At 51.7% G+C, this 27,979-nt stretch overlaps 1 protein-coding gene across 3 annotated transcripts; it reads left to right on the top strand.

Annotated features, from left to right (window-relative positions):
• Window positions 1-28: 28 nt before the first annotated feature.
• On the top strand, window positions 29-27,806 carry OTUD5 (OTU deubiquitinase 5). Of its 3 annotated transcripts, none has more exons than XM_045877600.3 (9): window positions 29-1,370; window positions 11,187-11,277; window positions 19,473-19,537; window positions 19,622-19,778; window positions 19,869-20,017; window positions 24,355-24,558; window positions 25,999-26,200; window positions 26,308-26,421; window positions 26,731-27,806. In XM_045877600.3, the coding sequence occupies exons 1-9, from the start codon at window positions 780-782 to the stop codon at window positions 26,853-26,855; spliced, it is 1,698 nt and encodes a 565-aa protein (XP_045733556.1). In that variant the 5' UTR covers window positions 29-779; the 3' UTR covers window positions 26,856-27,806. The 3 variants fall into 3 exon arrangements, with proteins under 3 accessions (XP_045733556.1, XP_045733538.1, XP_045733547.1); XM_045877582.3 differs by having other exon boundaries at window positions 31-1,370; window positions 11,184-11,277; XM_045877591.3 differs by having other exon boundaries at window positions 32-1,370; window positions 11,184-11,277; window positions 26,734-27,806.
• Window positions 27,807-27,979: the final 173 nt, after the last annotated feature.

Raw genomic sequence — 27,979 nt, 5'->3', positions numbered from 1 at the left:
ACTGACGCTTCAGGGGAGTGCTATACTCTGGGAGTGTTGATATTTTCCAGTCAGTCCGGCTGACTGCGGCCAAGTTGGAAACCTGGCAGGGAGGCGCTTTCAAAATTGTCGTGCGCGGGGCCGGCCACGCTGTCCTGTCGTAGTACCCCCGCCTGCGAGTCACAACGTAGAGGAGAGAAGAGCGCGACGGGGCGGACGAGAAGAAAGGCAAGGAACGAGGGTGCCGACTTTGACTGAAATCTGAGACGGAGGGCACGGGAGGGCGATCGCTCGCATCTGATTGGCCCGTGGGCGTCATCGAGCACCCACGCAGCTGCCCCGATTGGTTGGTGCCCGCGATTGTTGTGGCGGCGGCGAAGATTTTGCCCACGTACTTCCGAACGAGAGGCGGGGCCGTGCCCTGGCGCGCTTGCGCAGCGCCCCGGGGCCCCACCCGGTAGTTCAAGAACCTGCGAGGGGGCGGGGCGAAGAGGTGCTTGTTTTGGTTCTGTTTCCTTTGAAGCAGCAGGCCGGAACGACCGAGTGTAGCAATAAACTTGTTGGACTGGAGAGAAGGCTGCGACAAACCCGCCGCGGTGCCTTCATCTAGGACTTCACATCCGGGTTCTCCTGCCGCGTGACCCGCGCGCCACCGACGGTTCTCGAACCGGTGCATCAATCTCTTTATCCGGGTCCCGCCGATCCCGTCGTGCTTCGCGCACCACAGTAGCCCCCTCATCCGGGTTCTCTCCCGGCGTGCCCCGCGCCGGGTTTGCTGGGGGGTACTTGGCGGTGCCGCCATGACTATTCTCCCCAAAAAGAAGCCGCCGCCTCCCGACGCCGACCCCGCCAACGAACCGCCGCCGCCCGGGCCACTGCCCCCGGCGCCGCGTCGCGGCGGGGGTGTGGGCGTGGGCGGCGGCGGCACGGGTGTGGGCGGTGGCGACCGCGACCGTGACTCGGGCGTCGTGGGCGCCCGCCGGGCCTCGCCACCGCCTCAGGGCCCGCTACCGGGGCCACCGGGAGCGCTTCACCGCTGGGCGCTGGCCGTGCCGCCTGGCGCCGTGGCGGGTCCGCGGTCACAGCAGGCTTCACCTCCTCCTTGCGGGGGCCCTGTTGGTCCCGGCGGCGGTCCCGGCGACGCGCTGGGTGCAGCGGCGGCGGGTGTGGGCGCGGCGGGCGTGGTGGTGGGCGTGGGCGGAGCCGTAGGCGTTGGCGGTTGCTGTTCAGGGCCGGGCCACAGCAAGCGCCGGCGTCAAGCCCCTGGGGTCGGAGCGGTTGGAGGGGGCAGTCCAGAGCGTGAGGAGGTCGGCGCGGGTTATAACAGTGAAGACGAGTATGAAGCGGCTGCAGCTCGCATCGAGGCTATGGACCCCGCAACCGTTGAGCAGGTATGGGCTGGGGGTAACAGGTGAGTGGGTATGGTGGGTGGGATCCCCAGACCGGGTAGGGACCCAAAGAAGGCTGTTTGAGATCGTCCCGAGGGACCTACGTCTTCTCCCGGAGTCTGGCATTCTTCTCTGGTGGTGGGGGCCTGAGGCTCTCTCTTCCCCACCCCCCACCAAGGACTTGGGGGTTAGAGGCCCCAGATAAGATGGCGGACTTAAGGATGGAGTCTGTGGTCTCTTCTGGGACCCAGAGCCATTATTCCGGGCCCTGGGACCTCATCAAGTAGGGCCATTAGATGGGATTGCCTCCTGAGAGGGGAGTCTCATGACTGCAAGGGACCTTGGTTTGTGTTCGGTGCCTTGAGATTTCCTTTCCTCTGGGATAAGGGTCTAAGACTCCTCCTTCAGGGAACACAAGTAAGGTGGAGACCTCAGGGGAATTTTGAGCGTCCCCAAGATACATAAACCCTTTTCAGGAGTCTATACAGGACAATCCCCCTTCTTTTTCCTTCTCAGGAGTCTATACAGGACAGTCCCCCTTCCTTTTCCTTCTCGGGGACACAGCTTAGGACCACCCTGCAGTGGAGTTTGAGACTTCCTTAAGGGTCCTAAGCCTGCCTTCGAGTGCCTGAGACTCCCTTTTCTAGAATCAAGAGCCTGAGATATACGTGTATATATATTCTCTTTAGAGAAGGGGGATCTGAATTTTTCTCCAGGGAGACAAGATTCTCTTCCCTTTGGGGACAAGAGCCAAAACTAACACTCGGGGACCAGAAACTACTAAGGTACATGAGATTCGTCCCTTTTCTAAGTGACAAGGATCTATGCTTCCTTTCAGTGGTCTGAGACTTTCCTGGGGCCAAGAGTCAGAATTTGAATTTCTCTCTAGGAGCTTAAGCTTCTTTTAAGTGATAGGCTTTCAGCTCTTCTCTTCCCCAACCTCACCAGCCTGAACCTTTTTTCAAGAAAATAAGCCTCACTGATTTGGGCACTTGAGCCCAAGATCCCCCTGTTTATGGATGGGGGCTTACAGAGACAGGGTCTGAAGCCTCTTCAGGAGATGGATACCCCCCACACACAGAGGTCCCAGGCAAGGTGAGGTCTTTAGAGGTCCTTTCTCATCAGGGATTGGTATCTGAGTGTTCTCCTTGGGGGGTCTGAGACACCCCCCTCCCAACACACAGAAACACGGGGATATGAGATCTTTCTAATTATGAAGGGCCAGAACATGCCTTGGGTACATAACAGCCCCTTCTCTCCCTGCAACAGGGATCTGAGCACCCCCTACCCCAAGGGCCTGAGCTGCTGCTTTTTTTAAAGATTTTATTTATTTATTTGAGAGAGAGAGCACAAGCAGGGGTTGGGGGGGTGGGGGAGGAGCAGAGGGACAGAAGCAGACTCCCCGCTGAGCAGGGAGCCTGAGGTGGGGCTCATCCCTGGACTCCAGGATAACGACCTGAGCCTAAGGCAGATGCTTAACTGAGCCACCCAGGCGCCTTGGGCCTCAGCTTCTTGTCAGGGATGTAAGATCCCTGCTTTGGGAACTGTAGCCTCATACCACTTTTCAGGGAACATGGGCAGCATGGAGTCCCAGAGATGGAGCTTGAGGCCTCCCCATGGATCTGAGTCTGCCTTCAGGGCCTAAGACCCATTGCGCCAAGGACACTTGAGCTTGCCCTCAAGGACAAGAGACCCATACATACCTCAGTGACTGGTGTGTCTCTAGAGATGATGTCTGGGCTTCCCCCTCAAGGATTTTAAGGTATTCCTCAGGAACAGAAAGACTCCTTCCACCTTGGGCCCTAAGTCCCTAGGGAGTAGGGTCTTGGGTCTCCCCCTAAGAGTTTAAACTTTCTCTTTGGTGTGTGAGACAACTCAACCCACCTTAGGACCTGAGACCTGAGTCTTCCCTGAGAGTAATTGTCACCTCACTTCAGATAGCATATGTATACCACAGTCATAGGGACCTTTTAGGGACATAAGATATTTTGCCTTGGGGACTTGAGCCTCAGACCACTTGTGAACTAAATCCTGAGAACTACCTACTCCCCTTGGGACACGGATAGGATGGGATTCTGAGGAAAAGTTGAGCCTCTTCCCAGGGGCCTAAGCTTCTCAGGGACAAGAGATCCTTCACCTTAGGGAGGGGCCTCAGCTCCCCCCTTGAGTATGAGGCTCTCTCCACCATCCTGCAACCAGCAGTCCTTTCTCACCAGTGAGAGGGACATGAGGTCTTCTCCAGTGTGGCCTGCGGCCTCCCCCATTAAACAGAAAGACGTGGGTGCTCTTCATAGTCCTAAGAACCCCTTACCAGGAAGATTTCCCTGCTGTCTATGAGAAGGTTGCCAGGTACTGGGGACGTGGTGGCTGAGGCCTCCCCTGAGTCTCTCCCTGACCGAGCTGTTTGCCTCTCATTTCCAGGATCAGGGAAATGTTTTGAGCTTCCTGAATTGCTTTCAACAAGCTTTGTTCTCGCCAGAGATAGCCCACTCCAGGGAAGTTCTCTACCCATATCTCTCTTTCCCTTGGTTCAGATAAATCTTTCTTTACTTCACAGGGGCCAGGGCCTTGTCTTGAGCACCCTGTCCTTGCTCCCTTTCTACCCTTGACTACTGCAGGTAGAATCAGTTGTCGGAGCCCATAGGGTCAGGACCAGGAATTGTTTCTCTTCCTGGTTGGGGGAGTCTGCCTTTTCTCCACAGAAATAAGCACAAGGACGTAAAGGAAGAAAGTTGTGTGCTGCCATGGTGACTAGAAAGACCTCTCCTTACACCCCCTGTGCATCTCCTAGGCTCTCTCCCTCATACTTGTTCCCATCAGAACATGGAAGTAAAGCTCTGTGGCTGCATGTCTTCCTGATGACAGAGGAAAGGCTTTTCCTGTCCTCACACTTCTTGGGACAAGAGGAGAATAAGATGCTTCTCCCTGCCTCGCCTCATCCAACTTGGGACTTTTTGGGGATGAGAAGAGGGAAGATGCTTCCTGCTGTTCCAGTCTTGGTCCTGAACGGTCCCCTGGGGCGTTTGTAGCCTTGGAGGCCCATTAGATCTCCTGGGAAAGAGAGGAGTTGTTGAGAGGAGGCCCAGATGGTGAATCCTTGTTCTGACTACTCAGATTTCCTGTTTGTTCGGATGCTGTGACTACTGTAGGACTTGAGGAGCCCTTTTGGCACCCTGGGGTCCTGATGCAGGGTTGGTGGTAATGTCAGGGGTTTCCTTTTCCAGGCATGGCTGCCTTACTGAGTCTACCCTGTGAAAAGAGTGGCTTGTAAGTCTCCTGGGCTTGAGGACCCCACAGAGCATTTTCAGAGGGGGAGATGCATGCTCCAGTGGTGGGAAGAAGCTGGACCTGGCACTGTAGTCAGGATACCTAGGTTCCCACTCTGGCTCTGCTGGAGCTTTGCTGGATGGACCGGAATAGCTAGGTCTGTGTTCTCTGGGTCTCCGTTTCCTCATTGGTCAGGGAAGGAGCTGGGGAGGTGTCGTTTAGCTTTGGGATTTTAGGGAACTCACGCCACAGCCCGCTGGAGTTGGAGGTGACAGAATGGTGGGTGTCTTTGGAGGAAAATCTGGGTCCCCCCCCGCCCCTTTCTTCTCTCCCCACCATCCAAGCTTGGTGGGCAGGACAGGTGTCTGTTCAGTGTGAGGCTTGGGGTTGGCAGACAGTGAATTTTATGTCCAGTGAATTTTATGGTGAATAATAAGCTTGGGGGTTGCCTGTCAGGGGGCCTACTGGATGGTGTGGGGGTAGTGTGGAAAAAGTTTGGGCTTTGGAGCTGGGCAGCCCTGAGTTCAAACCCCAGGATCTCCTGCTTGGCTGTTTTATGGCTTTAGGCAAACTCTCAGCTTTTTTTTTTTTCCCCCTCCCCAAAAGGCCACCCATGCCTGGGGTTATTGAGTGTATGAATATCTGACCTGGCCCCACCTCAATTTGGCTGATTCTTCTCTTGCAGTTTTCCCAGGATCATCTGGTTCTTCCTGGAATCCTTTGTAATAGCCGAGCTTTGGCATCTAGGAAACCTGCTGATACCTTTGGCGGGGAGACAGAGTCTTATAGCAGGAAGTAGTCCCTTCCCGGGCTGTCTGGGTTTGAGTCCTCTGTCTTCAGGCACTTCCCCTATCTGGGCCTCAGTTTCTCCAGCCTTAAAATGGTAACAGTGAGGAGGGAGGTTGGACTCATTTCTCGGAAGCTAGCTGTGATCTCTTCTTTAATTCCCTGCTCCCCACTCCTCCTACCCATTCTGAAAGTTTTGGGTGAGGCCCATTGGCTTGTGGGGATATGCTGCAAAGTTTCAAGCAGTGTTTGGCTTTCTTCTCCCCTGCTAGTGCTATAGGCCTTTGGGCTTGTTTAATTTTAATGGCTTTATTGAGATATCATTCACACACCATAGAATTCACCAATTTAAAATGTACAATTCGGTAGCTTTTAGCGTATTCACAGTTGTGCACCTACTGCCATGATCACTTTTAGAACATTTTTATCACTTGCAAAGAAACCCCGTACCATCACCATCCTCTAGTCCCCTCATCCCATCCCAGCAACTATTAATCTACTTTTTGTCTTGATTGATTTGTCTGTTCTGAATGGTTCATATAAATGGAATCATACAATGTGCAGTTCTTTGTATCTGGCTTCACTTAGCATATTCTTTTCAAGCCTCATCCATGTTGTAGCATGCATCAGTACTTCATTTCTTGTTGTTGCAGAATAATAGAATCTTCGTTTTTTAACCCAACTCCTCTCCCCTCTCCCCATCAGTGGCCCGGCAGTAGGTTCGGGGGCCTTGGTCTTTTCCCATTCCTTCACCTTGGAGAAGCTTGTGTTGCTCCTTAGAGAGCAGTGCGCCTGTTTTTCATTGGATGGGTTGCCTGTGTTTTGCCCATGGAGCTGAGCCAGTGTTCCTGGGTGTTTTGGGGGGAGAGAAGGGTGGTCTTGGCATCAGGCTTGCTGGGACAGAACTGTGAAGGCCAGAATATTAAACACCTCTTGGCCTTGGGCTCTGAGAAGACATCTGCCCGAGAGCAGCTATTCCTGCTGCCATCTTCCCCTGCCCCCTCCCCTTTCGGTGGCAGCTCATTCATTGATAGGCAGGGTCAGTAGCTTCCCAGACTCAGAGGGGGAATTCCAGGCCCCTGCTGCCTTCATTCTAATCCTCTCCCTGGGGGGATGCTACAGAGGTGGATCCTGTGGGAGTGGAACCATGCCATATTGCCCCATGGCTCCCACCAGCAAGTGCTTCAGGGGAGTTGTATTCGTTTCCTGTGGCTGCTGTGACAAATTACCACAAACTGAGTGGTCTAGAACAACAGAAATTTATTCTCTCATGGTGCTGGAAGCGAGAAGTCCAAAATCAGTTTCACTGGGCCAAAATCAAGGTGTTGCCAGGGCTGCAGTCGCTGCAGAGGCTTTAGGGAGAATCCAGTACTCTTCCAGCTTCTGGTGGCTGCCGGCTTTCCTTGGTTTGTGGCTGCATCACTCCATCCTCTCCCTGTTTTCACACCGTCTTCGCTCTTTATGTGCAGTATCCTCTTCTGTGTCAGGTCTTCTCTGCTGTTCTAAGGATACTTGTGATTGCATTTAGGTCCTACCCAGATACTTCAAGATAATCTCTCCATCTCAAGATCCTTAACTTAATCACACTCCTAAAGACCCTTGTTCCTTACTAAGTAGCATTTACAGGTTCCAGGGATTAGGGCCTGATATCTTTGGGTGGTCATCATTAGGCCTCCTACAGAAGTGTTCTTGTTTCCTTTCCAGGGAGGAGAACAGAACCCATTAAGTGCTTTCCTACTGGGGAAAGTCATATAACATTTGAGTCTTTCCAGTTACCCCGTTACTGGGAAGCTTGTTATCCCAGTTCACAGATTGGAAAACTGTGGAGTATTCAGAGTGGTTCATCACAGGGCTGATAATTGGTGGAGCTGCACTGGAACCCAAGTCAGTTGGGTCCCACAGTCTGCTTCAACTTCTCTTGGGCCTTTGGACCAGTAGGTTGCAGAGTCTTGCACCTGGGATCCCCTGATGTCAGAGAGCTTTGCCCAGCCCCCTTGTGGAGGCTCAGGGATGTGGAGGGACTTGCCCACAGGCTCAGCAGTGGGCTTGTGAGATTCACTGTCTGGACTTGACTTTTTCAGGCCAGAGCATTGATGTAGCTTAAACTTATCAGTGGCAGGGTTAGCCTCCATCCCTCTCTCCCACCAGTGTTTCCTTCCTGGGCCACTTTCCTAAACAACTCCCAAGTTGGCACCTTTCTCAGAGGCTCCTGTCCAGCCAGGGGAAGGAGGAGACTAAGCTAGGGGCTTCTGGGACTCTAAACTCTTCCTGGAGCCCAGGACCATGGCCTCCCTGTTTTCTCTCCCCAAAAGGAGAGGCAGGGTTTCAGCCAGACCCAAAGCCCTTAAGGCTGCTGGTGCCAAAGCCAGCGGGAGGGTTGTGGTTTGGCCTCCAGATCCAGGCCCAGATCATCCCAGGACCAAAGCCCTACTTGTGCAAAGGGTATGCTCAGGCCTCCTTCATTTTTAGGGACAAACCAGGACTTTCCCAGGATGGGCTGCCAGGTATGTCTCCATGTTGTGGCTCATGAGGCCTCCCCTTTTGCCTCTATACTAGGCTTTGCTGGTGCCCAAATCCCAGCTCTTTTTGCTTTTGTCAAATGAGGATAAAGCTCACTGCCACCTCGGCTGTGGTAAGAACAATTAAATGAAGTCACCTTTTGCATCAGGCACCTGGCATGGGGCAGGCATTTGGCTAATATGAGTTCATCTTTCTTCCTGGCCCCACCCTGTTTACTTGCCTAGTCCCACCCAGAACTTTAGTTGTGCTGGACTCACTGCTGGGCCTCTTGGCATCCCTGGTGCTTTGTGGTAGAAGTGATTTAATTTATTTAGGTAATCTCTACAGCCAACGTGGGGCTTGAACTCACCACCCCAAGATCAAGAATTGCGTGCTCCTCCGACTGAGCCAGCCAGGCGCCCCCTGAAGTGATTTCTTACCCAGTTAACAAGCATTTCTGGAGGTCTTCGTGTTTTAATCCTTCCATCAGGTGGCACCTCTTCTCAGGTGCCAACCTTAATGATTGGTTAGGTCCCTTCCTGTGTGTTTCATAGCACTGTGTTCAACTCTTCACTGCCCTGCTCACACTTGTCCGTGGTCATTCACTGTTTGCCCATGCCCTCCAGCAGTCAGCGAGCTTATGGAGGGTAGAGACCGAGTCCGATTCATTGCGCTGTCCTTGTTGCCCGGCTTTCTACAGTAGGGGTCTGATTTGGCAGCTGCCTGGTAGACCCTTGTTGGAGGAATAAGTAGGAGCCCTTCTCCTCCTCTTTGATCCCCTTTCCCCTCAATCTCTTTCCCTGCACTAGAGGGCAGGAGGTTACTATGTGCCCTTCTTTAGAACTTTTCTTTCTGCCCAATGTGGGCCTGTAGTCATAGTTGCAGCTTCCCTGCTGGTGACCCCTGGCTGGGGCAGGTACCATGGTGTTGGGAGATGGCTATCCCTGCAGGGCAGGGATGGACTGGGGGAAACTGGCTGAAATGTGCTAGTCCACAGCCTCTGGGGCGGGCGAGGCACGTGCTGGAGTGTTGTGCACAAACAAGAGTCTCTGTGCTGTCCATGGAAGCCCATTAAGGGCTTCCAGGTGCCTTTGTCATCTCTGGCAAGCCAGCCACACCTTCCTGGGGTGTGGGCCCTAATGGTGGGGCTGCTGGGCGTTCCCTCATCACCCCCCTCTGCATCCCCTACTCTCCAGCTACTCCAGTGGGACTTGAGGGCCTCTCAGTTGTACGTGGTCTCTGTGCCAGTCTTGCCCCTTCTGTGGCTGAGGACCTGTTATTTACCAAGCCTTTTTAGGCCCTGAAGCTCCTCTGAGCTTCTTCACAGCTCTGTGAGGTAGATCACATATTCCTTGTTTGATAGGAAACTGAGGCTTGGAGAGTTCAGGTAGTTTACCTGAAATCACACAGCGAGTGAGTGACAGGGGTGGGGTTGAAATGCAGAGCCTCCGAACCTTGTACTTCCTACTCTGCTGGGATTTTCGCTCACCTGAGCTGGGGAAAAGTGGACTGCAGAGAAGTGATCCCCTCTGTCTAGTCAGAGTTAGCCCGGATCCTCTAAATCCCTGGGCAGGGTGGTGTCCCAAAGGAGCCGGTTTGGGATTCCTGGTCCCTAGCCCATATGCTGGATAAGGCTGGCTTCTTCTGGTGGCCAGCAGAGGGCGTGAGGGGCCTGGGAAAGGTCTGCTGCTTCTGGTTTTGTTTTGAAATGGAAAATATGTTTTCAGTGACACATGGACATTATTTTTTTAATCGACTTAATTATTTTTATAAAGTTTTATTTATTTGACAGAGACAGCGAGAGAGGGAACATAAGTAGGGGGAGTGGGAGAGGGAGAAGCAGGCTTCCCACTGAGCATGGAGCCTGATGCGGGGCTCGATCCCAGGATGCCGGGATCATGACCCGAGCCAAAGGCAGACGCTTAATGACTGAGCCACCCAGGCGCCCCTCGACTTAAATTTTTAGAGCAGTTTTAGGTTCACAGCAAAACTGAACAAGAGTTCCCATATTGAACAGGGAGTTCCCACATACCATACCTGCCCTCACACATGCATAGTCTCCCCCATTATTAACACCCCCCACCTGAGTGGTGCGTTTGTTACAGTCAGTGTCCATGTAGGACACATCATAATCACCCAGATTCCACAGTTCACATTAGGGTTCACTCTTGGTGTTGTACATTCTATGGGTTTGGACAAATGTATAATGACGTGTAACCACTGTTAAGGGTACCATACAGAGTAGTTTCACTGCCCTAAACATCCTCTTTTCTGCCTATTCATCTCTCCATTATTTTTTTTTTAAGTCTGAAGATAAACATTTGCACAGGCTCACTGAACCTGAACCTTTGGGGTCAGATGTGCTTTGGAATTTAGGGAAATTACAGAATTTAGAAAAATCCCCTGGTGTGTGTACTGTGTGTCATGTAACACCTCTGGTGGAGTCTGTGGTAGGACCTCATAACCATACACCTGAGTGTTTCTGCATAGAAGTGTTTGCATATTCACCTCCAAGTGGGATAAATAGGTTCTTGCCAGCTCAGGTCAGGTAATGATGGCAAATGAGTTAGAGGAAGACTTTGGTTTTCAAAGCTTTTTGAGTTTTGGAATTTTGGACAAGGGATTGCATACCTCTCATGAAAAAGGTCAAAATCCTCTGTAATACTAACTTTTAGGGATATTTTGTTGTATGGTCTTTGCAATTTTTATGTGTTTGTATGCACATACATATATACGTTACACGGGTTCAGCTATAAGTGAGATCACACAGTGTATGCATTTTGCCTTTTAGGATACATCTTGACAGTCCCTAGCTATACGTGTAGGGCTTGGGATCTAGGTTCTAGCGAGTTACTCCCTCCTCAACATCTTCCCTACCTTAAGTGGCTAGAAGGTCCCCAGGTGAACTGGTGAACTCCTTGAGATAGAGCCAGGTCCATCCCCACCCCCGGGTACTTGCTGGGTCTGGGCCTCTGGCTGCCTGTGGGAGCCCAGTATTGGATTCCCAATACGGTCAGCAGGGCCGGTCAGAAAACAGATGAGACCCTTCTGGGAGCAAGTATTCTGCTCACACAATGACTGATTCCCTAAAAGAAAGGGTCTCCTCCTTCTCCATGTGCATGGAGTGTCAAGCAGGGCTGGGAATTTGACCCCACCCAGTGTCCTCTTAGCCAGTTAGCTGGGCCCTTCGGGAACCTGGAGGGCAGGGCCCTGGGGAGGGGGTACAGGCCTTTCCTGTTGCTGACCCCCACCTCTTCCCTTCAGCAGGAGCACTGGTTTGAAAAGGCCCTGAGAGACAAGAAGGGCTTCATCATCAAGCAGATGAAGGAGGACGGCGCCTGTCTCTTCCGGGCTGTAGGTGAGTCTGTGCCTTAGCTTTCAAGAGCCTAGGGCTGCCCCTGAGCTGTTTCTGGTGTTTAGGAGTAACCCCTGAGATGGGGTTGAGGGTAGAGTTTACTGGTGTTTCAGGGGCTCCAGACCCCACCTTCAAGTTAGTATCTGGCCTCTATCCTTTGGTCATGAGGCAGTGCGGTGGTGTAAAAGTAATAACAATAGTGATAAAAAACATTACTTAGGGACAGATTGCACTGTCAGACACTAAAGGAAACCCTTTTTCATTCCCCTCCAAGCTAGGTTAAGTGTAGGAACTATTGTGGTTTCCATTTGTCAGAAGAGAAAAGCAGCTTAGAGCAGGGAAGTGACTTGCCCAGGGTCAGATAGTAGAGTTCGGAGTCTCTGGGTTGGGTTAGTCTGAGGCCCATGTTCTTTTTTTTATTATTATTTATTTGACAGAGAGAGACCGCGAGAGAGGGAACACAAGCAGGGGAAGTGGGAAAGGGAGAAGCAGGCTTCCCACTGAGCAGGGAGCCCAACATGGGGCTCGATCCCAGGACCCTGGGATCATGACCTGAGCCGAAGGCAGCCGCTTAACGACTGAGCCACCAGGCGCCCCTGAGGCCCATGTTCTTAACCACAGCACATTGCTGTCAGCCTGGGATCATAGAATTTTTTTAAACTTACACAAAAGTAGAATAGTGAATTCTCATGTACTCATCATTCATCTTCAAAATAGTTGTCAACACTTGGCCAGCTTTGTTTCATCACTACCCTGCCCACTCTTTCTCATTCTCCTGAAACAAGAGTATTTTTAAAGCAAAACCCCAACATCAGATCATTTCATTTGTAAATATTTATGTATGTTTTTCTAACAGATAAGGATTCTTTCTTTCCTAACGTAACCAAAGTGTTGTTATCCTCCTTAACAACATTCATAATTCCTTAATAACATCTATTATCCAGTCTGAGTGACATTTTCGAGGCCGCTCTGGCTCTGAATCTGTGACCCAACAGGCAGTTTGAAGGCCTTGTGCTAGTGTCCAGGGGAATTTGGGAATGTGATCTGACCCTTCCATGGGGGCTCTGCTATCTACCAGGGAAAAGGGCCCTCTGATAGGAGCCTTGAAGTAGGAGTCAGAAGCCCTGTCTTCCAGTTCTGGCCGTGATTCAAAAACTTCCATTTTGCCATCTGTGAAATGGTGTTGATTGTGAAGGGCTCCTTGAATCCTTAGAAGGTCTGCTATTCTCTCACTGTGTGGCTAGCCCCATGTCTCCCAGTAGCCTGGACTGACTCCACTTCTGACTGTGCCACTGATTCTTGGTGTGAACTTGGGCAAGCAGCTCTGTTTTCCTGATCCTGTTTCCGAGGCTGTAACAGGAGGCAGAAGACCCAGAGTGGTAATGGTTACATGAGATCACTTCAGTAAATCCCTTTGGTGCCTGACACCTGGTAGACCCTCAGGGAACAGTAGCATTGGTGAAGCCTGAACGCTGTTTTCAGTGGGGTCTCAAAGCCACAAATGTTTGTTGAATGAGTAGAAGAAGTTTAGGTGGGTTGAGTGCTTGCCTCCCCATTCTACCAAGCGGAAGAGGCTCAGGCAGTGGACTCTGCTGGGCTAGGAAAATCCCACCCTTTCTACCCCTGTGGCTCAATCCTGTGTTCTCCATGGGATGTTTCTTAGAAAGAGAGCTGGGTTTGGGGGCATCTTGGACAAAAGGAAGGCAAAGAATAGGTCAGGGCCTGTTAGGTGCTAGGCCCTGTGCTGAAGCCTCAGGCCAGATGTGGGGCAAACGGGGCTGCTGGTGGAATGAGTGTAAGAGAATGCAGCTGGGTACCTTGGTCTCAGGCTGCCTTTGAGGCAGATGTTGGAGCTAGTAAGGACCTGGCTTGTGCAGTAATCCATATCAACAGGGATATTTTTTTCTTAATTTCATTTTATTATGTTACGTTAGTCACCATACATCACATCATTAGTTTTTGATGTAGTGTTCCATGATTCATTGTTTGCGTATAACACCCAGTGCTCCATTCAATATGTGCTCTCCTTAATACCCATCACCGGGCTAACCCATCCCCCCCCCCCCTCCCCTCTAGAACCCTCAGTTTGTTTCTCAGAGTCCATCATCTCTCATGGTTCGTCTCCCCCCTCCGATTTCCCCCCCTTCATTTCAACAGCAATATTTTCATGTGTGTCCATCCAGTTGACCTCCCCAAACACCTTCTGACACCCCCCTCAAGGGCCTTCCAGTAAAGGGCCTGAGCTTACAGGAAGAGCTGACTGCGGCAGGTTGAAGGCCTTTCCCTATCAGCACTGTGGCTACCCATTTCCCCCAACTGGACTGCCCTTGGCTTTTCTCTGTAAAACCTCAGAAGCCCCATGGCCACTCCCTGGAAGTATGTGGCTCCTGGGTCTGTAGGCTTCATCTGGAGGTTTCCCTGGGCCAGAGTGCACAGGACATGTGCCTGGGAAGGGGACTTTGTCCTCGGGCTTTCTGATGCCCCTCTGCTTCCAGCCTAGCTTGTGCAGGGACAGGCAGCGGGGAGAGAGCACCTGAGCTCTGATGAGAAGGCCTACAGGTTCTAGCTTCCTGCCACGCATTGCATAGTGGAAGGAGCACATAACCAAAGGCTGGAGTTGGAGAGGGGATTGCGTACACAGAGGCCACAGTGTTGTTCTTTGACCCTAACTGTTTGCTGGCATTCAGCTGGGTGCTTCAGATTCACCTGCAAAATTGGGATTGTTATCCCATGAGACAGGTGAGAAGCTTGAGGCTCAGGAAAGGGAAATGACATGCTTGGGGTCGTTAGTGGCGGAGCTGGCATGGGAACCCAGACGTGTCCAAAGGACATGTTCTTTCTATGACCCTGGGAAAGCCCTAGCATCTCGGCTTAGCTGTCAACTGGCTGGGTGACCTCAGGTATATTCCTTGACCTCTCTGGGCCTTACTTCCTCTAACTAGGAGCCTGTGGTCCTCTACTGTTGGGAATCCTGAGGCAGTTGGCTTTCTACCCTCTGTTTTGCCTCTGAGGTCTGGGTGTCCCTCGTGTGAACCAGTACTCAACTGCTCTCTCCCACAACCCCCTGTTGGGGACTTGTGAGCATCAGTGAAGGCTTGGGTGGAAGGAGGAGCCCAAGTTCCTGAGGTACCCTGTGGCCCACCCTGCCCCTGCTAGGCTCAGATAACCTCCTCCTGGAAACGTGGGTCTGCATCTCTCTGGCCCTCTCCCCATAGGACTTTGACTCAGCGAAAACCTCTGGCCCTGGCCCTGGCCTCTGTGGGCAAAGTGGAAGCCACATGTGCGTCTGTCTGCACGGGCCACGAGGAAGCAGCTGGAGCTGTACATGTTAGAATGATGGGGCCCGGAAACATTAGCCTGGACCATCAGTGTCGCGGGGGTGGATCTTCGATTAATTTTGACTGTTTTATAAATGGGGAAACCAAGGCCTTGCGAGAAAGCCAGCACCCTATTACCTAGATTACACATGCCGCCTCAGAACATAGGTGTCTGAGGTTGAACTAGTCCAGAAGGAGAAGATTCCCATGGACACCCGTGGTCATTGGGCTCTTTCTGCCTTGCTTCTCCAGTTTCCCCAACTTGGCCGTGGGCATCCTTGAGTAGAAGAGCGGGCATCTCGGAGACCAGGCCATCAAGAGGACAGAGTTCTGTCTCCCCTCACCTAGGGTGTCTCCCCCATTGAGGGTGTGCCATTTGGGGCGACGGGCCAGGTGCACACCACAGCCACTTGACAGGCAGGGGAGGCCTTTTTCCTGGCTCATCTCCTCAGTGGGGCCAGGAGGCAAGTGGGGAACAGATCAGGTTCCTGTCTCCCCCTGCTGCTGTGTGTACACACATTTGTGTGGTTTGTTTTTAGATTGCCTGCAGACACCAGGCTTCCTTTTCTGTCCTCAGCAGAACTTGCTGCGGCTCTTCTAGCAGGCGGGCAGGCAGCCTGGCGGGGAGACAGTTCCCAGGTGCCTCTCAAACAAATGGTAGGGCCCTGTGCTTAATTAAACTCCTGTAGGTAGTCCAGGCTTTCCTGTCCTGCTTCTCCACATAACTCTTAGGCAAATAGTGACTATTTTAGAGAGCCTGAGGAGGAGGGGTTACAGAGGTTTGAGGGACCTTCCCCCAGGCAGCAGGGGAAGGAGGTTGAGGCAAGCCTGTAAGAACTATTGGCTCTTCCTCCCTCCCATTAACCCCTGGCGAAGGGTAGGAAGGAGGTGAGGGTCCTCGCTTTATACAGCTTTGCCTCTCATCCAACCTTTAATCTTGGTTAGCGGTAAGGACAGCTACTTGCTGAATGCGATAGGTCTCTGTAGTTGTGAGGGTGGTATGGATATTTGGCCTCAGGGAACATCTTTTTTTTTTTTAAGATTTTATTTACTTGTCAGAGCGAGAGAGAGAGTGCACACACGAGGTGGAGGAGCGGCAGGCAGAGGGAGAAGTAAGTAGTCTCCCTGCTGAGCAGGGAGCCCCATGTGGGACTCGATCCCAGGACCCTGGGATCATGACCTGAGCCGAAGGCAGGCGCTTAACCGACTGAGCCACCCAGGCGTCCCCTCAGGGAACATCTTTGGCAGGATCTGCTGGCTTTGTGTGTGTGTGTGCGCACATGTGCGTTTCTCTGCTCATGTCTCAGCGTGCTCAGAGAAAGGACAGACGTAGGCTGTGGGGAGGTAAGGTTTATGCTGACCTCTATGTAATTCCTGCCCACTCCCAGGCCTTTCCAGGGTTCCAGCTGATTCCTGCTTGTGCTGGTGGGGAAACTGAGGCAGACAGAATCAGGCCTTTCCCTCAGCGGGCAGACGGCTAAAGTTATAGCTGGATTGGGGGTAGTGGTAACATCACCTGGAGCATCAGTGTTTGAAGTTACCAGGTACTCCTTGAGAGCCTGGCCTTTACCCTCCCTGATGTGTGACCTCAGGCCAGCTCTGCCACATTTCTGTACCTCAGTTATTCCTCCTGTGTAAAGTAGGGCTTTTTGGGGTGAAGATGAAATAAGTTGGAATGTGAAAAGGCCTTGGTAGAATCAATTGTGGTATTGTCCTGAGGATTTCCGAGCCCTCTTTGGGTTGGGGACAGAGGTGAGGTAGTGGGGGACCCCCTTCAGCTGGACTCTGGGAGGGGAGAGCAGGTGCAGATTGCCCACAAGTGCAGCGTCAGCAAGAGGAGTTTCGGTTTCTATCAAAACAAGTTCTCTGAATTCCCCTACCTCTGCAGGTCCATTGGGCCCTTTCCCCCACCTTGGCCCCCACAGGGAAGTCCAGTCCAGCCCCTAGTCCCATATGCCAACCCTCTGGGAGGAGGGGGCTTTCTGGAGGACAGAGGTGGGCTAGCAAAGTCAGACAAGCACTGCCTCGATGAGGACTTCCTGTGTTTTAGCCCTGATTTGGATGGTTATCCCACTTTAATATCATTGAAAAGATCCTTCTCACCCCCATTGGGGAGGTATTTTTGCTCGGTTTCCTTGGTGTTCAGATACGCACGTTTTCTTCCGCATCAGTGATCCCAAAACTAGCTTATATTTTATAATCAGTGAGGTGGGTTGTGCCGCCCACCCCCAACAAAAGCTGTGATTTAAATGCATGTACAGTACCACCTATCAGTACATCTTAGGATTGAGGAGAGAGGGGGAAACTTTACAGGTAGGTAGGTAGAGAAAGTCATTTAAGGACCCTGTTTCGTGAAGCCTGTATTTTCAATTTGATGTTAATTTGGTTGCTAAAGATTTGAACTACAGACACAGGAGGTAGGCCTGTGGACCTTTGGATTCAGGAAAGGTAGAGAGCCCGTCCTGCCTGTGTGAGGCAGGACAGTCTAGACTCCTTGCTCGGGGCTTTCCTCTGGCTGAGGGAGTATGACAGAAATGAGGAAGGGCTTAATGAGTGGTTCCGGCGACATTCTGACTGACTTGGGGATGGTTAGCTATTTGAGAGAGTCATCGTCCACTCATGACAAGCGGAGCCCCCAGGTTCATTTCTTGAACACCCAGGACATCGTAGGCATTCAGCAAACCCTACCCCTCGTCTTGACAGCCCCCTGTGAAAGGAAGAGTAGTACTCTCCCCACTTCACGGATGAAGACATTGCAGCCCAGAGAGCTTGAAGGCCTTGTCCAGTGCCATACAGCTAGGAGGCAGCAGGGCCTTTCTGCTAGGCAAGGGGGCCAATGGCAGGGGAATGGGGGGGCCTTCACGAGCTTCCCTCAGCTCCCTTCCCTGTTGCAGTCTCCCCTTTCCTCCATTTTCTTGCATCCGGCATCCAGCTCAGGTAGATCCATCTTCCAGGAAATGCCTGTCGATCTTTCCCGAGGAGCATCTCAGCCCCCTCCTGGAGCTTGGCAGGCCGGCCCGTTTAACCCCCTTGCCACCGTCGCAGTCCCTGTTTACTGCAGCTGCTGGCAGCACTGCCTCCGCAGCCCCCCAGGCTCCTTCTACATAAATAGCTCTCGCAGCCACAGTGGCCTCTGTGGTCCCGGCTTCTAAGAAAGGCGGCAGCAGGGGGCCCCCAGCCTCTGCGCAGGGCACGTGACTTGCTGGAAATGCTGCTGGGGGGGCGGGGGAGAGTGTGGCCGCAGAACCCACATCCTTGTTTACATCAGTGAAGGGGCTACCCCTTCCTGAAGCCTTCACCGCTCCCCCCCGCCCTCAGGTCTCCGCACCTCTAAGAGGACGTGAGACAGGCATGGGCCCCATTTTCTGTCTCAGAGCAGCCTTTTTCTCCTTCTCTCACAGAATCCTCCAGGGAGGGAAGGGGAGGGCAGCAAAGGCGATTCTTCAGAGGTAGACTGGCTGTCCTGGAAGACCTCTGCGGTGTTCCCTGCAACAGCGGGACCTGCCCCTGCCCCAGTGCCCCAGAGAGACCCCATCAGAGCAACGGTCCTTCGGGGAGACAAAGGGAAATTCCCTCTTCATCTTAGCCAGGGGACATCAGGCGTGCCCCATCTTCAAGCTCACTTTAATTTCCCCAGGAGAAGACTCCCTGGCTCCCCTGGCCTGTCCATCCACTCAGCAAGCTGGTCCCGATTTCCTGTACTGTATCGGGCCCTGAGCTGGGGTGGACTTGGATGTGACTTGCTCTCAGCCTTCAGTGGGAGTCAGAGTGGTCAGGCAGAGGAAGTCTGCACACACCTTTGATAAATGTAATGATAGAAGTGCTCTGGAGGGTGGGAGGGCTGGGCAACTGTATAAAGAATACATGGGTGTGTGACAAGTAGGCAGCCGAGGAGGATGGAAAGAATGCCCCGAAAAGAGGAAATGGCATGTGTGAAGATCCTCAAGTAAGGTAGGGGAAGCCTGGTTCTTATTTTGACCGAAACCCTGTGACACCTAGATCATTTGGGCCATAGGCAGGCTGCCTTTCCCGAATTAAGCTTAAGTTATGTTTGTATGTGTCTTTTTCTCTTGCTAGAATATGTGCTTCTTGCAGACAGGGGCAGGATTTTACTCACATCTATCACCTACACAGTACCCCACATTCAGGCCCCACTCCGGGTAGGGGACTCTGGTTTACTGAGTGACTGCTGTGTCCCAAACCCCGTGCTAATCACCTTATACCCATGATTTCGTTGATCCTCTAAGAGGCCTGCCAGGGAGTTACCTGCTTGTTCCTGTTTTACACGTGAAGCCTATGAGGCTCAGGACGCTTGGGTTGCTTGCCTCTGGTCGTTTAGCTCACTGGTACCTGGCAGAACTGGGCTTGAAGCCCAGTTTTTACAGTTTCTTCTTCTTTATTTATTTATTTGTAACCTACGAAGGCCATGCTGGCTCCCAGGAGTCAGGAAAACTGTATTCTAGAGTTGACTCTCTCAGACTGACTTGCCGTGTGACCTTGGTGAAGCCACAAACTCTCCCTCAGCCTCAGCTTCCTCATGTGAAGAGTGAAGGGGGAGTGTGGAATTGCTGGTGCTCGAGGCCACTTAGGGGACTTAAAATGTTTGTTGATTTGTCTGAGTGGCCGGGCAAGCCCCGGACAGACTCATCTGCCTGGGTTGTGTTCCTCTCGCCTGTACTCTCCCATTCTTAAAGACTGTCCCTGCCTGCCTCTTTTTTCCGTGACCCCATTCCGGCCCACAAAGCCAAGCACGCTCCAGGCGGTAGTGTAGGAAAAGGAGTTTCCCTGGCCCCCAGCCCTCCACCCCCAAGGATGTTCCAGGGCGTGGAACTCTTCTCCGGTGGCAGCTCTTGACCCCCGCCTCTCCTTCTGTCCCCACAGCTGACCAGGTGTACGGAGACCAGGACATGCATGAGGTGGTGCGAAAGCATTGCATGGACTATCTGGTGAGACCTTGCAGAGGCATCGGGGCGGGCAGAGTGGGCGCATCCCTTCCCCACACGGACCTGACCCTCCGATATGTTCCGCAGATGAAGAATGCGGACTACTTCTCCAACTATGTCACCGAGGACTTCACCACCTACATCAACAGGAAGCGGAAAAACAACTGCCACGGCAACCACATTGAGATGCAGGCCATGGCAGAGATGTACAACCGGCCCGTGGAGGTGTACCAGTACAGCACAGGTACTCGGGCGGGCAGCTGAGCGGCCGCCTGCGCCTGGCCCGGGCCTGCCCTGCCCGCCACCGGTGCTCCTTCCTTCTCTTTCTCTGCAGAACCCATCAACACATTCCATGGGATCCATCAAAACGAGGATGAGCCCATCCGCGTCAGCTACCACCGGAATATCCACTACAATTCAGTGGTGAATCCCAACAAGGCCACCATTGGTGTGGGACTAGGCCTGCCATCATTCAAACCCGGGGTAAGTGGGTCCCCATGCCCAGGATGGCTGCTGGATAGAGAGGCCGGAAACCTCTTTTGACATCTCAGTTCTGCCCTAGCCCACAAAAATGACATGTCCCCCGAGTTGCCCCTGAGCTCTCACCTCTGTAAAACCAGGGAGTTACCCAAGGTGATCTCTCAGGGCTCATTTGGTGCTCTCCGTTTGCGCGTCTGAGCTGGCTTACCCATCTTTCATGCCTGTTGAGGGTTGGCATTTTGGGATATGGAGGAGGCACATCTGGGAACTGGGAACCCGGGCTTGGTCTGGGTATCTCGGTACCTGCATGGATCCTCCGAAACTCAGCAGTTCTAGACAGCCGTGGTCACAGAGACTTAGAAGTGCAGGCCTGGCCCGACCACTACTGGCTGTGGGACCTAGGGCAGATTATACAAGCAATGTGGGCTGGCCGCTTGGCCAGTACAGAACATGCCGAACACTGGGCCTGTTGCCTAGTAGGTGCTCAGAAGGTGGCAGTACGTTTTTCCAGCACATGCTGACAGGTTCTTGTTCTCTCTCATAAACAGTCATCTTCTGGGGATTTTGCTGTCTTCTATTGGGGTTTCACTTCCTACAAACAGAAAGTGCCCCTGCCTCATTTTAGGAAACGCACACCCTAACACGACACACCCTCCAACATAGGGTTTTTTTTTAATTTTGTTTTTTAAGTAAACTTTTAATTTTAGAACAGTTTTAGATTTACAAAATTACCAAGATTAGATAATTTCCATATTCCCCACTATGATGAACATACCTGCATAGAACATTTGTCACAATTAATAAACCAGTATTGATACATTAGCTAAAGAGACCATACTTTATTTAAATGACCTCAGTCTTTCCCTAACGATCTTATCTGTTCCAGAATCCCATCCAGGAGACTTTCCTACATTTAGTTGTCATGTCTCTTTTGGTTCTGACAGTTTCTCTGAATTTCCTTGTTTTTATCTTTGATCTGTTTACAGAGTCTAGTTTTGCCTTTTCTAGAATGTAATGGAATTGGAATCATAACTATCTAGTTTTTTTTCCAAGTGTCTTTCACATAACGCCATGTATTTAAATTTAAGATTCATCCATGACTTTCTGTGGTCTGATCACTCGTTTCTTTTATCTTTTTTTTTTTAAGATTTAAGTTTTTTTTTTTTACTTATTTTTAAAGATATTATTTATTTATTTTACAGAGAGGGACACAGCGAGAGAGGGAACACAAGCAGGGGGAGCGAGAGAGGAAGAAGCAGGCTTCCCGCTGAGCAGGAAGCCCGATGTGGGGCTCGATCCCAGGACCCCGGGATCATGACCTGAGCCGAAGGCAGACACTTAATGACTGCGCCACCCAGGCATCTCTAAGATTTAAGATTTTAAGATTTATTTATTTTAGAGACAGAGAGCACGAGTGGGAGGGGGAGAGGGAGAGAGAATCTCAAGCTGACTCCATGCTGAGCGCACAGCCCATCCTGGGGCTCGATCTCCCAACCCTGAGATCATGACCTGAGCTGAAATCAGGAGTTGGAAGCTTAACCAACTGTGCCACCCAGGTGCCCCACTCGTTTCTTTCTTTTTTTAAGATTTTATTTATTCATTTGACAGAAAGCAAGCACAAAGAGGGGGTGGGGGGGGCAGAGGGAGAGGGTGAAGCAGGCCCCCACTGAGCAGGGAGCCCGATGTGGGGCTTGATCCCTGGACCCTGGGATCATGACCTGAGCTGAAGGCAGACCGCTTAACTGACTGAGCCACCCAGGCTCCCTAGCCCCACTCGTTTTTTGTTTTTGTTTTTTTTTTTTAATTAAAAAAAATTTGAATGCCTTAAGTATTTTTGTTTGTTTGTAGATTTCATTGTTTAGAATGATTTTAAATTTACAAAAAAAAAATTGAGAAGGTAGAGTTCCCATGTATCCTCCTCCCCCCTACACAGTTTCACTTTTATTAACATATTGGATGACTATGATACATTTGTTACAATATATGAACCAATAGCAATACATTATTATTAACTAAAGTCATCCTGTCTCTTTAGATTCCCTTGTTCTGTGACGGTTTCTCACATTTTTATGTTTTTGATGACCTTGACAGTATTGAGGAGTACTGGTCCGGTATATTATAGGATGTTTCTCTTTTGAAATTTGTCTGGTGTTTTTCTCATTAGACTAGGGTTATGGGTTTTAGGGAGGAAGATCAGAGTGGTAAAATACCATTCTCGTCACATCTTACCAATGGTATATACTGGGAACATGATTTATGACTGTTGATGTTGATCTTGACCCCTGGGAGAAGTATTGTTTGTCAGATTTTCTCCACTGTAGAATTATTCTCTCCCCCCATTCCTTTTTCCTTACTGTCCTGTTTGGAAGGAAGTCCTTATGTACAGCCCACACTGAAGAAGTGGAGGTTATGCTCCATCTTCTTTTTTTCTTTTTTTTTAAGATTTTATTTATTTATTTGACAGATAGATAGAGAGCACAAGTAGGCAGAGTGGCAGGCAGAGGGAGAGGGAGAAGCAGGCTCTCCGCTGAGTAGGGAGCCGGACGTGGGGCTCGATCCCAGGACCCCAGGATCATGCCCTGAGCCAAAGGCAGCTGCTTAACCGACTGAGCCACCCAGGCGCCCCCTATGCTCCATCTTCTTGAGGACAGAGTATCTACATAAATTATGTAGAATTCTTCTGCAAGGGAGATTTGTCTCTTGTCCCCCATTTATTTATATCACTGTAGACTCAAGGGTATTTTTTTTATACTTCTATATTTTAAGTTATAATCCAGTACTATTTTTATTTATTTAGATGCTCACATTGTTCCAGTTTTGGCTATTGGGAGCGCTCTCAGTTGGTTCCCAGCTGCATCGCTTTGACATACCCTCATCATTGTGGTGGTGGATTGATTTTTTTGTTGGGTTTGTTTTTGTTTTTGGGGGGTTTTTTTTGGTTTTTTGGGGTTTTTTTGTTTTGGTTTGTTTATTGTGTTTCATTTTGTAGCACTTTCTTACTTTCTGGCACTATGAGGTGCTCCAGGTTCATCTTGTATATATCTTGCTCCAGTCCTAGAACCAGCCATTTGTCCAAGGAGCCCTGGTTCCTTTTATTGCAATATGTTATTAGAAACCAAGATCTGGGTGCTGAGTGTGCTTCTTACTACTGGGGTGTCCTTGCTTCTAGACCCTTTCAGCTGACAGAGCAAGGAGATCTATCTGTGTATACTAACCTGTGTGTATACATTTATCTAGAAATACTTCTTATGTAACCATCCGTATCTCTATGAAGCTACAGTTCTTAACTGGTATCTCCAACTGATAAGGTACCTCATCAGTTGTAATTTGCAATTCCTTGATGACAAATGGTGTTGAGCATCTTTTACGTGCTTATTTGCCATCTGTATATCTTCTTTAAGGAAATTGTGTTTAGAGTTTTTTGCCCTTTTTTAAAAAATACTTACTTGAGAGAGAGAGCACAAGCAGGGGGAGTGGCAGAGGCAGAGGGAGAAGCAGCCTCCCCGATGAGCAGGGAGCCCGATGTGGGGCTTGATCCCAGGATTCTGGGATCGTGACCTTAGCGGAAGGCAGACGCTTAACCGACTGAGCCACCCAGGTGCCCATTTTTGCCCATTTTTAAATTGGCTTGTTCTAACATAGAGCTTTACGTACTTTTTGGATTATTCTACATAGGTAAAAAAATTACATTTTACATCATAACTTAATGCACACATATTGGTGTGTAGTGTGTGTATTTGCATTAAAATAATTGTTCAAATTTCACAGAGCAATACTTAAATTTAATGCCTAGAATATGCTCTGGTATTTTTTTAGATGCTGTTGTGTCTCATAGCCTGGCAAAAGCAGTCTCCTACAGTGTCCCACAATTTGTGACAGCCCTTCCCGTGATGATACCATCCCCTTGTCCCCTTAAATGTCCAAATATTCCCTTCACCCTGTGCACACTCAGCTAACTTCTCAGGTGATCTTTTCTCCTTGTCCCGTCTGGGCAAAGGTGAGGAAGGTCTCAGTATTGTGAAACTGAGCCATCGCTGGGTGAGGCATCTTTTAATTCCAGCACCTGGTTGCTCCAGACCTAGTACTTCATTCAAGGTGTCTTAGGGGTGGGAGCAGGGCTTCTGAGTGTAGGAGTTTGGAATGACAAGTCCCACTACCAAAGCCTGCCTCCCCCCAATTCTTGATGAATAGGCAGCCTGCTCAAGGGGGTGCTTAGTAAGAGTACCTGACTTCCTATCTCCTCTCTTCTGGGCCTACAGGCCCACAATCCTGAGCCGGTTCTGGTTCCTGGCCAGAGTTCAGAGTGTCACCCCACATCCCTGTTCCTCCCTGCCTTGCAGTTCGCAGAGCAGTCCCTGATGAAGAATGCCATAAAAACATCAGAGGAGTCATGGATTGAGCAGCAAATGCTGGAAGACAAGAAGCGGGCCACAGACTGGGAGGCCACAAATGAGGCCATTGAGGAGCAGGTGGCTCGAGAATCCTACCTGCAGTGGCTGCGGGATCAGGAGAAACAGGCCCGCCAGGTCCGCGGCCCAAGCCAGGTGAGTCCTGGGCTCTGTCACTGGCCTGGCCAAGAACCCCTTATTTCACATGCTCTGCCCCCCCATACAGGAAGAAGAAATTAAGCGGTTTTGACATCTGGGAGAGAAGGAAGCTCTCAGCCCATTCTGTACCACATCTTGGCCTTAATCTTGGCATTGTGCCTTAGAACTCTCAACACCTTTGCAGAACGAGCTCTTAAGGAGTGAGGGAGGCCAGCACTGGCGGTAACGTGTGGGATTGATGAATAGTTCTAGAGGGACAAGCTTTTGTTGAATGTCCTTGTGTGTCAGGCTCTGTGCTGAGGATGTAGAATTAGGTCTGGCCTGTTCCACTCTCAGTGATCCTCTGTCTACCGAGGGAGACAGATACATCCGTGAGGCCCTTGACCCTGGCTGGGAGACCAGTGGACATGGGGGTTCTGGTCAGTCTTCACACAGGAAGGTTGGATTTTTAGGGCAGGGATGGGGCAGAGCAGGCAGGCATTTGAGGAATCACAAGGAGTTCAGAGTGACTGTAAGTGTTGGCAAGAGTCGAGTAATTTCTACAACAAATATTTATTGCAGGTCTGTGCCAGGCACTGTTCTCAGTGTATGGGGGTACATTGGTGAGCTGGGCAGGTCCAGATCCCTGTCCTTGTGATGCTTATATTTTTGCAGGGTGGAACAAAAGAAACAGTAAACATAATGAATAGATGGTTGAGAGGTGGGACAGATGAAACACATAGAGGGTGCTGACGGGGAGATGAAGATAGTATGGTCAAGGTAGGCCTCAGAGCAGGTGAGATGTGAGCAAAAGCTTGCAGAAGGTGAGGCAGTTAGCTAAGTGCATGTGCCAAGCCAGGCAGAAGGCCAGCAAGAGCAAAGCCCTGAGGGGAGTGCGCTCCTGGTGTGATTTGGGAGCGGCCCGGGGCCAGTGTGGCGGAGCAGAATGCAGTAGTCAGAGAGGTGGTGGGGCCGGATTGAGAAGGGGCTCGTGGGCTCTGCTGAGGACTTTGGCTTTTACTGTGAGTGAGGCAGAAGCCTTTGGGAGGGTTGTGAGCAGAGGAGGGACAGGATACCCCTGATTGCCGAGTGCAGCGCGGAGTCTAGGGGGTTAGGCGGAGAAGCAGGGGACCGGTGAGGTGGAAGCTACTAGAGAAGTCCCAGTGGTGGCAGGTGGCAGTGCTGGCTAGGGAGGAGTGAGGAAAGGGGATGGAGTCTGAATGTGTTTTGAAAGTGGGAGATACAGGTTTCCTGCCCGGTTGGCTGTCAGGATGTGAGGGGGGATTAAGGAGCTGGCCTTCGTCCTGTGGCCTGCCGTGTGACTAGGAATGATGGTGGCCTATGTAGAAACTGTATCATAGCCAGGATGCCGGGAGTGAGCCAGCCTTCGGGGACGGAGCAGAGGAGGCTCACGCCTGGCGGCGGTCCTTACCTCCTCCTCCTTCCTCCGCACTGCAGCCGCGGAAGGCCAGTGCCACATGCAGTTCTGCCACAGCAGCAGCCTCCAGTGGCCTGGAGGAGTGGACCAGCCGGTCCCCGCGGCAGCGGAGTTCAGCCTCTTCACCTGAGCACCCGGAGCTGCACACCGAGCTGGGCATCAAGCCCCCTTCCCCAGGCACTGTCTTAGCTCTTGCCAAACCTCCTTCGCCCTGTGCACCAGGTCAGTGACTTGGTGACAGGGGAGCATGCCGGGGTGAGGAGGTGCCGCCTAGGTCCTGCCCCCGCCTCCCCCCCCCCCCCCCGCCTCTGACTGTCCCTCTGCCCCAGGTACAAGCAGCCAGTTCTCGGCAGGGGCCGACCGGGCTACTTCCCCCCTCGTGTCCCTCTACCCTGCTCTGGAGTGCCGGGCCCTCATTCAGCAGATGTCCCCCTCCGCCTTTGGTAAGCTTCCTCTGTCCAGGGGCCAGGGACCAGCTGGGAGTTGGGGAGAGATGGAAGAAGCAGCCAGTCCTGAGAGGGGGCTTCTAGAGCCTCGGGCCACCTCCCCAGGAAAAGGGAGGTTTTCAAGCCCAAGGGATATGTCCAGAGGGGATTTGTGTGGGATTTCATAGGCCCGGAGGAGCCTTCTCTATAGAGAAAGAAGTGTAGAGGGGCCTGGATGGGATCTCTCCCGAGCCAGGGATCAGCCAAGGGTGAGGAAAAGATGCACTGGGAGTGCTCCATCATCCTGCTGCCCTTCCTCTTGCCCAGCAGGTCTGAACGACTGGGATGATGACGAGATCCTAGCGTCGGTGCTGGCAGTGTCCCAACAGGAATACCTAGACAGTATGAAGAAAAACAAAGTGCACAGAGATCCACCCCCGGACAAGAGTTGATGGAGACCCAGAGACTGGAGACCATCTCCCAACCCCCACCACTCCTGCCCTCCAGTGCCGCCCCACCTTCTTCGGCTTTCTTCCCTCTTGCCTTCTTCCCTCTCTCCCCTCCTTTCGCTCCTCCCCACTTCCCTCTGGCTGGCCCATCCCTGAGCCCCCTCTCATCGCTGCCGCCACCACCACCATCACCCGTCTCTTCGCCAGCTGACGTGCCCTGTTGCCCCCTGCACAGCATCATCCCTGCATTCCACAGGGGACTTGGGCAAGGGTGCCGAAGGTAGGCGAGAGGCACACAGAGACAGAACAGCTGGCAGCCAGGCAGCCCCCGAGGAGAGACATTCAGACAGAGGAAAGTTTCCCTGCCCCCCATTCCTTCCAAGATCAGAAATACTTGTCACCCCACCTCCACAATGATGTTGGGGAGGTGGGAGGAAGAAGTGGGAATCCCCCTTCCCAGTACCCCAAGAATGTCTGAGCCTTCAATGTTGAATTTTTTCTTTATTAAAATGTACTTTTATCTTACAAACTCAACCAATCCAAAATGATGTAGACAACAGCATTGGCTCTGTGAAGGCGGCATCTCTCTGGTTTGGGAGCAGGCAGGCCACGGGGCACAGAGGGGGCACAAAGACGTGGTTGCCGTCTCTAGCCCCCAGCTCCGCGGAGGTGGGCAGGGTCTAGAGTACAAGCGGGGGCAGGGGGTAGGTGTCCTGTGGGCTCTGGACAATGAGACTCTGACCTCGCTGCATTCCTACTGCTTCCACGCCACCGCCACTGGTCTCTTTGGAGTCTTGGGGTGGGGGGCACCTTTGAGGATCGTGGCTCCTGCCACCCAGGATTTGAGTGTGGGGAGTGGGAGCAGCCTCAGCAGATGGGGCACCCGGGCCCTGCAGGTGTTGACAAGATCCACCATCTGTAATGTCCTTGGCACAATAAAACCAAATGTCAGTTTCCCCTGAGCGCTTCTGTTCTGTGTGGGCCACGGGGTGGGTGGGCCTCCGGGCAGAGGCGGTGATGGCATATAGGTCTTGGCTTGACCTCTGGGTGCTGCATGCTCTCCAGTAGGGTCTGTGTGTGGGCCCAGAGTTTGTTCATCTTTGAATCACTGCTTACTAAATCAACTT

Source organism: Mirounga angustirostris, unplaced genomic scaffold, assembly GCF_029215605.1.
Source record: "Mirounga angustirostris isolate CCGP_5_RB_7025 unplaced genomic scaffold, mMirAng1.0.hap1 SCAF_11, whole genome shotgun sequence".
In the NCBI taxonomy this organism is placed as follows: domain Eukaryota; kingdom Metazoa; phylum Chordata; class Mammalia; order Carnivora; family Phocidae; genus Mirounga; species Mirounga angustirostris.
This window is presented reverse-complemented; position numbering and strand designations above follow the sequence as displayed.

Coding starts and splice junctions, on each gene's coding strand:
- OTUD5 (XM_045877582.3), top strand. CDS start 780: ATGACTATTCTCCCCAAAAAGAAGCCGCCGCCTCCCGACGCCGACCCC. Junction 1,371..11,183: donor ACCCCGCAACCGTTGAGCAG/GTATGGGCTGGG, acceptor TCTTCCCTTCAG/CAGGAGCACTGGTTTGAAAA. Junction 19,538..19,621: donor AGCATTGCATGGACTATCTG/GTGAGACCTTGC, acceptor TATGTTCCGCAG/ATGAAGAATGCGGACTACTT.